The sequence below is a fragment of the Salmo salar genome, chromosome 26 (assembly GCF_965601325.2).
Source record: "Salmo salar chromosome 26, fSalSal1, whole genome shotgun sequence".
In the NCBI taxonomy this organism is placed as follows: Eukaryota; Metazoa; Chordata; class Actinopteri; order Salmoniformes; family Salmonidae; genus Salmo; species Salmo salar.
Window position 1 is genome coordinate 46545001 of NC_138316.1, and position 11067 is coordinate 46556067.

The following is an 11067-nucleotide window of genomic DNA, read 5'->3' on the forward strand; positions in this document are numbered from 1 at the left end:
GGACCCTCGGGCTCTGTCTGACCAAACTGACGAGGAGGAGGTCCAGGTACGGAGAGAAACACACACACACACTCACACACACCTTCCTCAAGTCACCACTCTAACCCCTGTCCCTCCTACCCCTCCAGGTGGACCCTCGTAAGTATGCAGACGGAGACCGGGAGTTCCTGGACGATCCTTCCTACGGCTACTCCTCCCTCTTCACTCCCGAACGCTCGTGGCCCGACCCCGATGACGAACACTTCGACCTTCACCACGAGAACAAGTACTGTGACCTGGAGTGTTCCCACACCTGTAACTACAAGGTGGTGTCTCCATCCTACCTGGATAACCTGATCTGGAGGGACAGCGAGGTCAACCACTACTACGAGCCCAAGCTCATTATAGATCTGTCCAACTGGAAGGAGCAGCAGAGTAAAGAGAAACAGGCTCAGGCTGCAGGCAGAGACAAGGAGCACAAGGCCCAGAAGAGCAAGTGTGAGAAGAACGGCCTGGTGAAGGCTCAGATGGTTCTACAGGTAGAGAAGAGCCCCGTAGAGAAGGACTCCCAGCAAGAGAAGAACCAGACCCAGACTACTCAACAGAATCAAGGCTTTGACTTTGACTCCTTCATCGCCGGCACCATCAAACTGAGCCTGCAAACTGAGCCCAGCGACGTGGGACTCCTGGGGGACGTGGGCCTCCTGAGCGAGGTGGGAGTGGGCCTCCTGAGCGAGGTGGGCCTCCTGAACGAGCTCAACTCGTCTGTGTCCCAGCTGGAGGCTCCGCGGTCAGGCTCCATGTCCAAAACCATCAGCCAGGAGAAGGAGGAGAAGTGTCTGGTGAACTTTGCTCAGGTCAGCATCACCGTGGGGACCGCTGGGTCTGGGGCGCGTCCCGCACACCCCTGGGAGAGCTTCGGAGGGGGGGAGAGGGTAGAGGAGCGGAGAGGTGGGTGTCTGATGGACGGGGCGGGGCGCTGGGACGTTGGGAAAGAGGAGCAGCTCCAGAAGGACAGCTCCTACACCAGCTACCTGGACAGACTGTTCAGCAGGAAGGACGAGGGCAGCGGGGAGACTGCTGCTAGCGCCGCCGACACCCCAGAACCTGAGCCCTCGGATGTGGGAGGGGAGAGGGAACGGGACGAGGGGGGCTTCCTGGCGCGGAGCGGAGAAATCATGTTTAACATGCAGCTGGACTCTCTGGCGCTGCCGGGGTTCGACGCTACGACCGATGTGCCGCTCAAATCCATCCAGGCCTCCCTCGCTCCCTCCACGGTCAAATGCTCGCCTCAGATCGCCCACACAACCTACAGCAGCTTCTTCAAGCATCTGAATTAAAAACCCAAACGATACAATACCATGCTCCTCACAGTGCAAGATCTCTAGGCTGGTTCTGTTGTCCTTGTATTTTATTTCATTATGATAGTAATGTTATTTTACTTGAATCATTTCATACCTTATCGTATGGCTCCTTTTTAAAATCGAAACTTTTATTTGTATTATTTTTTTAGTTGTAGGAGTTAAAGGTAAAATAGACTGGGTTGAAAGTTGCTAACAGATCAAACAGAGTTATTACCTCTGGGGTCACTGGGCCTACCTGAGTTGATCTCCCCAGTTATCCCTCAGCATCCACAAACTGGCAGCATTTACACTGCACACTGAGTACTGTAGACTAAAGGAGAGAAGGAATGGGGAAGAGATAAGAAAGGTGGAGAATTGGATAGGAGAGAGGGATATGAGAAGTGGTGCTATGCTAGCAGAACAGCCCTGTTCATCCTGCAGCCTTCCCCTGAGCTCATCACTGATCTAAGACCTGGCTGAATAAGTGAAAGGAAAGTTTGCACCCTATTACTTAAACCAATCTGACCCTCGTAGATCAGTAATGTGGTCAACACAGGAATAGATGTATAGAAATCACAGCTTTGTATCTGCCATTCTGGTGTCTGTGACGGCATGGCCAGTGCCATTGAGGATATCTCTATTTTAAAGTAGTATATTTTCTTCTTCTTTTGATGTTTGAAGAGTGTAACGCTAATATTGGTGACTTACCGCCACCTGCAGTCTTCGAGTCTTGAACCAAATAGTGTTATTAATTATTTGGGCCACTAGATGGTGGTCATATAGCTTAAAGCCATTTACAAACTAGGCAAACCAATTTGAAGAAGACGACGCTCAGCTCATCGGCTGATCGCTCCCAACCCATAGGAATCCCCACCCAGTTCAATACTTTAAAATGGTGGAAGCCCTCAATGGAAATGTCCATGCAAAAACAGGTTCTTTCCAAGTAATGATCTCTACATCTCCATGGGAGGAAGGATAAATATCTTAACAGGGCCAATATGAGAAGATTGAGGGCATTGTGTACTAAAGGAGAGAGGTGTATTGTGGGAGACGTAGTCATACTGACATCACCACCGCTGTAGGTCTTTTCATTAGGGAGGGGGGGACAGGCTTTTATTTGAAAATGTACTTTAATTATTTTTACCAATTGTTTAATTTATTTCTGTATAATTTCCCAAAAGAGGCTTCCTGAAACCCCCTCATTTCATCCTGTAGTTTTTTTTGACACATGATGCCAGCAGCGAACCATTACACCTGGACCTTTTGTAAATGTGTTATCTACCTCAAGGTAACAGCAGCGAGAGACATTCGAAGCCGCACTAGTGCTTTACACACACACCACACACACACTACCATCCTCATACACACACACACACACACACACACACACACACACACACACACACACACACACACTACCATCCTCATACACACACACACACACACACACACACACACACACACACACACACACACACACACACACACACACACTACCATCCTCATACACACACACACACACACACACACACACACACACACACACACACACACACACTACCATCCTCATACACACACACACACACACACACACACACACACACACACACACACACTACCATCCTCATATACACACACACACACACACACACACACACTACCATCCTCATACACACACACACACACACACACACACACTACCATCCTCATACACACACACACACACACACACACACACACACTACCATCCTCATACACACACACACACACACACACACACACACACTACCATCCTCATACACACACACACACACACACACACACACACACACTACCATCCTCATACACACACACACACACACACACACACACACACACTACCATCCTCATACACACACACACACACACACACACACACACACACACACACTACCATCCTCATACACACACACACACACACACACACACACACACACACACACACACACACACACACTACCATCCTCATACACACACACACACACACACACACACACACACACACACACACACACACACACACACACACACACACTACCATCCTCATACACACACACACACACACACACACACACACACACACACACTACCATCCTCATACACACACACACACACACACACTACCATCCTCATACACACACACACACACACACACACACACACACACACACTACCATCCTCATACACACACACACACACACACACACACTACCATCCTCATACACACACACACACACACACACTACCATCCTCATACACACACACACACACACACACTACCATCCTCATACACACACACACACACACTACCATCCTCATACACACACACACACACTACCATCCTCATACACACACACACACACTACCATCCTCATACACACACACACACTACCATCCTCATACACACACACACACTACCATCCTCATACACACACACACACACTACCATCCTCATACACACACACACACACTACCATCCTCATACACACACACACACACTACCATCCTCATACACACACACACACACTACCATCCTCATACACACACACACACACACTACCATCCTCATACACACACACACACACACTACCATCCTCATACACACACACACACACACTACCATCCTCATACACACACACACACACACTACCATCCTCATACACACACACACACACACTACCATCCTCATACACACACACACACACACTACCATCCTCATACACACACACACACACACTACCATCCTCATACACACACACACTACCATCCTCATACACACACACACACACACACACACACACACACACACACACACACACACACACACACACACACTACCATCCTCATACACACACACACACACACACACACACACACACACTACCATCCTCATACACACACACACACACACACACACACACACTACCATCCTCATACACACACACACACACACACACACACACACACACTACCATCCTCATACACACACACACACACACACACACACACACTACCACCATCCTCATACACACACACACACACACACTACCATCCTCATACACACACACACACACACACACTACCATCCTCATACACACACACACACACACACACACTACCATCCTCATACACACACACACACACACACACTACCATCCTCATACACACACACACACACACACACACTACCATCCTCATACACACACACACACACACACACACACTACCATCCTCATACACACACACACACACACACACACACACTACCATCCTCATACACACACACACACACACACACACACTACCATCCTCATACACACACACACACACACACACTACCATCCTCATACACACACACACACACACACACACACACACTACCATCCTCATACACACACACACACACACACACACTACCATCCTCATACACACACACACACACTACCATCCTCATACACACACACACACACTACCATCCTCATACACACACACACACACACACACACACACACACTACCATCCTCATACACACACACACACACACACTACCATCCTCATACACATTGCATTGACATAGTGACCTTTTCTTCTGTTTTGACAGTTGTGTTTCCATTATTTATTTCTAGCAGATATTTATTTGAACGGGACAACGTGTTATTTCAATGTAACTGTTCTGGACACCGAGGCGTTGGACGAGAGGGACGGGGGAGTGAGATGGAAGGACATCCCATTTTTCATTGTGTCACTATGGTGACTCATTAGTTATGGTAGGATGCAAGTTAATAATGAATTCATCTGTTTAAGTTATAGAAGCTTTCCATTTTCAATCATTTGTCATTATTTTTATTTATAGGTGCATTTTGTTTTTTTGTGGGGGGGCTGCTTCATGAGAAGCGCCTAAGTCTTAATTTTTTTAAATCTAAATGTAAATTGTTAAAATCGTGTGCATGGAAGAAACAGGAGGTACATTAAAACGAAGTTAATGGTGTACATCATTACATTTAATTGTGTTTTTATTACATATTTAAGTTTCCAAGCATGATATGATTAAGTTCTGAAGGTGTAGCATGTACAACATGAGGACATTAGTTTTTGCCTTAAAGCTGCCTCTCCATTTTGTAATAATCGGTTCCCCTGTTCTATGAAATATCTCATTTAATAAACATGACCAGCAAACAATTGGACTGTCTTTTGCTTTCTTCTCTGTTTTAGAAAGGATTTGAAACCATTTGTTTCAAAGACAACTGTTGAAAAAGCACTATGGACAAACACATCTTCATGCATCCTCTCCTGTCTCCCTTCTCTCTTTCCTCCCTCTCCTGTCTCCCTTCTCTCTCTTCCCTCTCCTGTCTCCCTTCTCTCTCTCTTCCCTCTCCTCCCTCTCCAGTCTCCTGTGTGTAAAATGCTGACTGCAGTCCCCTATTGTAGGGTCCAGTTTTAGAATGTCCCAGTAGACTGGTTTTATTGCACAGCAACATGGACGCACCTTTACACACAGCCACTGAACCAACAGCTACATGTAGCTCTAGCACCCTGTTCCCTATATGGTGCACTACTTTTTGACCAGAGCCTTATGGGCCAAGGGAACATGGTGCCATTTGGGATGCACATTGACTCTTAGTCTACCCCCTAGGGCCCTGATCTATACCAGCAGATACCAGCACTCTACCCAGCCCACCACCTCACTAGGACTGGGTTAATGTATCACTGTTGGTATGACTGGGTTTATGACTGGTTACAACACCTCACTAGGACTGGGTTAATGTATCACTGTTGGTATGACTGGTTACAACACCTCACTAGGACTGGGTTAATGTATCACTGTTGGTATGCCTGGGTTTATGACTGGTTACAACACCTATTCCCACTTGGCCTAACAGTTCCGGAACACTGGCATAGTACTGGCTATTCCTCCTTTGTTGTTATAGTAACAACTCATCAGTCTACACTCTGCTAGGCAGAGCCATATATTTACAACTGCCTCCTGTTTCAGTCTGGCCCAAGTTCTTATGCAGTAGTTCAGCCAGGCAGCCTGAGAGTTTCGGTCTGACCCGTTTCATATCCAGGGTCGTAAATGAAATGTGTCCTGAATTGGCTGTCATTTACAGTGGTGTTCTGAACTTGACACCCTTGAAAAAGATGACCAATAATGACTTAAGTGTGACCTTTTGACCCTCTCTAACTTTCTCACTCTTTATTCACAATTCATTCAAGGCAAGCTATCCATTTAGTTCCAGAACACTACAGTACAGGCAAGCTAGCCATTTAGTTCCAGAACACTACAGTACAGGCAAGCTATCCATTTAGTTCCAGAACACTACAGTACAGGCAAGCTATCCATTTAGTTCCAGAACACTACAGTACAGGCAAGCTATCCATTTAGTTCCAGAACACTACAGTACAGGCAAGCTAAATCAGGCACACGTAACATGTTTGGATCCAGCGGGTCTGTTTTGTGTTCTGTCCATCCAGCTGACCCCAGAACAGCCCTGAGCTGAGAGGGACTGGACCGGGGCCAGAGAACACTAGGCTGTTATATTATAAAGTGCTCTTATAAATAGACATGTTGCGCTCTCTCTCCATCCCACTCTCTCTCTCTCTCTCTCTCTCTCTCTCTCTCTCTCTCTCCATCCCTCTCTCTCTCTCTCTCTCTCCATCCCTCTCTCTCTCTCTCTCTCTCTCCATCCCACTCTTTCTCTCTCTCTCTCTCTCTCTCTCTCTCTCTCCATCCCTCTCTCTCTCTCTCTCTCTCATCTTTCTCTCTCTCTCTCCATCCCACTCTTTCTCTCTCTCTCTCTCTCTCTCTCTCTCCATCCCACTCTCTCTGCAGCTATCTCTCACCTTCTCTCTGCGCCTATCTCCCTCCCCTTTCTCTCTCTCTCTGTGTCTCTCCCCCTCTGCGCCTATCTCCCCCCTTTCTCTCTCTGCGTCTCTCCCTCTCTCTGCGCCTATCTCCCCCTTTTCTCTCTCTCTGCGTCTCTCCCTCTCTCTGCGCCTATCCCCCCTTCCTTTCTCTCTTTCTGCATCTCTCCCTCTCTCAAATGACAGCAATGAAGTTGTCAAGACAGCTCAAACAGCCTCTGGACTCGGGCTATAGTTTATACACCTTATAATATGACTCAGGCTATAGTTTATACACCCTATAATATGACTCGGGCTATAGTTTATACACCTTATAATATGACTCGGGCTATAGTTTATACACCCTATAATATGACTCAGGCTATAGTTTATACACCCTATAATATGACTCAGGCTATAGTTTATACACCCTATAATATGACTCAGGCTATAGTTTATACACCCTATAATATGACTCAGGCTATAGTTTATACACCCTATAATATGACTCAGGCTATAGTTTATACATCCTATAATATGACTCAGGCTATAGTTTATACTCCTTATAATATGGCTCAGGCTATAGTTTATACACCCTATAATATGACTCAGGCTATAGTTTATACACCCTATAATTTGACTCAGGCTATAGTTTATACACCCTATAATATGACTCAGGCTATAGTTTATACACCCTATAATATGACTCGGGCTATAGTTTATACACCCTATAATATGACTCAGGCTATAGTTTATACACCTTATAATATGGCTCAGGCTATAGTTTATACACCCTATAATATGACTCAGGCTATAGTTTATACACCCTATAATTTGACTCAGGCTATAGTTTATACACCTTATAATATGACTCAGGCTATAGTTTATACACCTTATAATATGACTCAGGCTATAGTTTATACACCCTATAATATGACTCGGGCTATAGTTTATACACCTTATAATATGGCTCAGGCTATAGTTTATACACCTTATAATATGGCTCAGGCTATAGTTTATACACCCTATAATATGACTCAGGCTATAGTTTATACACCCTATAATATGACTCAGGCTATAGTTTATACACCCTATAATATGGCTCAGGCTATAGTTTATACACCTTATAATATGGCTCAGGCTATAGTTTATACACCTTATAATATGACTCAGGCTATAGTTTATACACCTTATAATATGTCAAAGTGCACGGTCAGTGTTTCCTCATCAGGTGAATTACATTGCAATGTGTATTTCTTTGCTTTTATTTGACCAGTTGAGTAACTGAGAACACATTCTCTTTCACAATAATGACCTGGAAAAACCGGAACAAATCTCTGCACACTTCCAGTCAGATTAACTTTATTTCCTCCAGCACCTTCACTAATGGCTTTTGGGTGTGGTAGATTCCACCTGTTATCTACAATAATGACCTGGACAACATACCTTGAGTGGTTGATCTTCAGTCTAACCAGGTGCTCCCATTACACAGGGGGTTTATAGATACCCAGGTAGTTTAGACAGAAGGACAGGTAGAGAAGACAGGGGGTTTATAGATACCCAGGTAGTTCAGACAGAAGGACAGGTAGAGAAGACAGGGGGTTTATAGATACCCAGGTAGTTTAGACAGAAGGACAGGTAGAGAAGACAGGGGGTTTATAGATACCCAGGTAGTTCAGACAGAAGGACAGGTAGAGAAGACAGGGGGTTTATAGATACCCAGGTAGTTCAGACAGAAGGACAGGTAGAGAAGTCGGGGGGTTTATAGATACCCAGGTAGTTCAGACAGAAGGGCAGGTAGAGAAGACACGAGGTTTATAGATACCCAGGTAGTTTAGACAGAAGGACAGGTAGAGAAGACAGGGGGTTTATAGATACCCAGGTAGTTCAGACAGAAGGGCAGGTAGAGAAGACACGAGGTTTATAGATACCCAGGTAGTTCAGAAGGACAGGTAGAGAAGACAGGGGGTTTATAGATACCCAGGTAGTTCAGACAGAAGGACAGGTAGAGAGGACACGAGGTTTATAGATACCCAGGTAGTTCAGAAGGACAGGTAGAGAAGACAGGGGATTTATATAGATACCCAGGTAGTTCAGACAGAAGGACAGGAGGAGAAGACCGGGGGTTTATAAATACCCAGGTAGTTCAGGAATTGTGAAAAACTGAGTTTAAATGTATTTGGCTAAGGTGTATGTAAACTTCCAACTTCAACTGTATATACTGTACTCTATACCATCTTGCCTATGTCGTTCGGCCATCGCTCATCCATATATTTATATGTACATATTCTTATTCATTCCTTTACACTTGTGTGTAAAAGGTAGTTGTTGTGAAATTGTTAGAAGCACAAGCATTTCGCTACACTCGCACCTTCATCTGCCAACCATGTGTATGTGGCAAATAAAATTTGATTTTGATCTGAACTCTGCTCTGTGAGAAAGCTGCCAATCCAACTCTGCCTAGTCTGGTAGTATCATGAGCGAGAACATTCTGTATGAGTGAGAGAGAGAGAGAACCTAAATGCCAGAACTGGACAAGAACCTGACACCCTCAGCACACAGGGGGACAAACACCTGCCTGGAGGTGACAGCATTCCCTCCCCCATATGCCCCCCTAGGCACAACTATGACAACATAACCAACAAAAACGGGTCCCAACTCTTGCGCACACTGGGTATGTTCATAGTCAATGGTAGGCTTCGAGGGGACTCCGACGGTAGATACACCTATAGCTCATATCTTGACAGTAGAATTGTAGACTACTTTATCACTGACCTCAACCCAGAGTCTCTCAGAGCATTCACAAACCACAGAAAAATCACAATCTACTTGAACAGTAATCAACCATGAGGCATCGAAGCCAAACAAACGGCATACTATTAAGTAACGCTATAGATGAAAAGGTAGGTAGTGTAGAAACCTACCAAAAAACAATTAACCAAAACAAATCCAATCCCTCTTAGACAACTTCCAGGACAAATTGTTTTCCTGCAATAGTGAAGGTTTAAACTTAGCAGTAGGAAGCCTGAACAATACATTTGACCTACCAGCTAACATATCAAATTTAAATTTCGGCAGAAAACCCAGGACAACTATCAACAATGACAAATGCTTTTTTGAAGAATGTTAAAACCTAAGAAAGAGAACCAGAAAACACAGATAACCAGAAAAACCTTAAGTTACGCCTTCACTATTGTGAAACATCAGAACAATACAGAAATACACTACGAAAAAAGATAGAACAGCATGACAGAAAACAGCTCAATGTGACTAAAGAATCCATAGAATCAAACCACTTCTGAGAACATTGGAGCACACTAAATAAACAACAACATGAAGAGCTACATTTGAAGTCGGTAGTTTAAATACACCTTAGCCAAATACATTTCAACTCAGTTTTCACAATTCCTGACATTTAATCCTAGTAAGAAATCCCTGTCTTAGGTCAGTTAGGATCACCACTTTATTTTAAGAATGTGAAATGTCAGAATAATAGTAGAGAGAATGATTTATTTCAGCTTTTAATTCTTTCATCACATTCCCAGTGGGTTAGAAGTTTACATACACTCAATTAGTATTTGGTCGGATTGCCTTTAAATTGTTTAACTTGGGTCAAACATTTCGGGTAGCCTTCCACAAGCTTCCCACAATAAGTTGGGTGAATTTTGGCCCCTTCCTCCTGACAGGGCTGGTGTAACTGAGTCAGGTTTGTAGGCCTCCTTGCTCACCCACGCTTTTTCAGTTCTGCCCACAAATTTTCTATAGGATTGAGGTCAGGGCTTGACTTTGTTGTCCTTAAGCCATTTTGACACAACTGTGGAAGTATGCTTGGGGTCATTGTTCATTTGGAAGACCAATTTGTGAC

General features: G+C 44.7%; 1 protein-coding gene across 4 annotated transcripts in view; it reads left to right on the forward strand.

Moving 5' to 3' along the window:
• LOC106587736 (mitogen-activated protein kinase 6) overlaps positions 1-2520 on the forward strand; it is a 28994-nt gene extending 26474 nt beyond the window's left edge. For all 4 annotated transcript variants that reach the window (XM_045708011.2, XM_045708012.2, XM_045708010.2 and 1 more), the window contains exons 7-8: positions 1-46; positions 129-2520. The exon at positions 1-46 is cut by the window's left edge and continues 78 nt beyond it. In XM_045708011.2, the coding sequence (XP_045563967.1) occupies positions 1-46; positions 129-1319 (1237 nt within the window). In that variant the 3' untranslated portion in view covers positions 1320-2520. The remainder of the gene's footprint in view (positions 47-128) is intronic.
• Positions 2521-11067: the final 8547 nt, after the last annotated feature.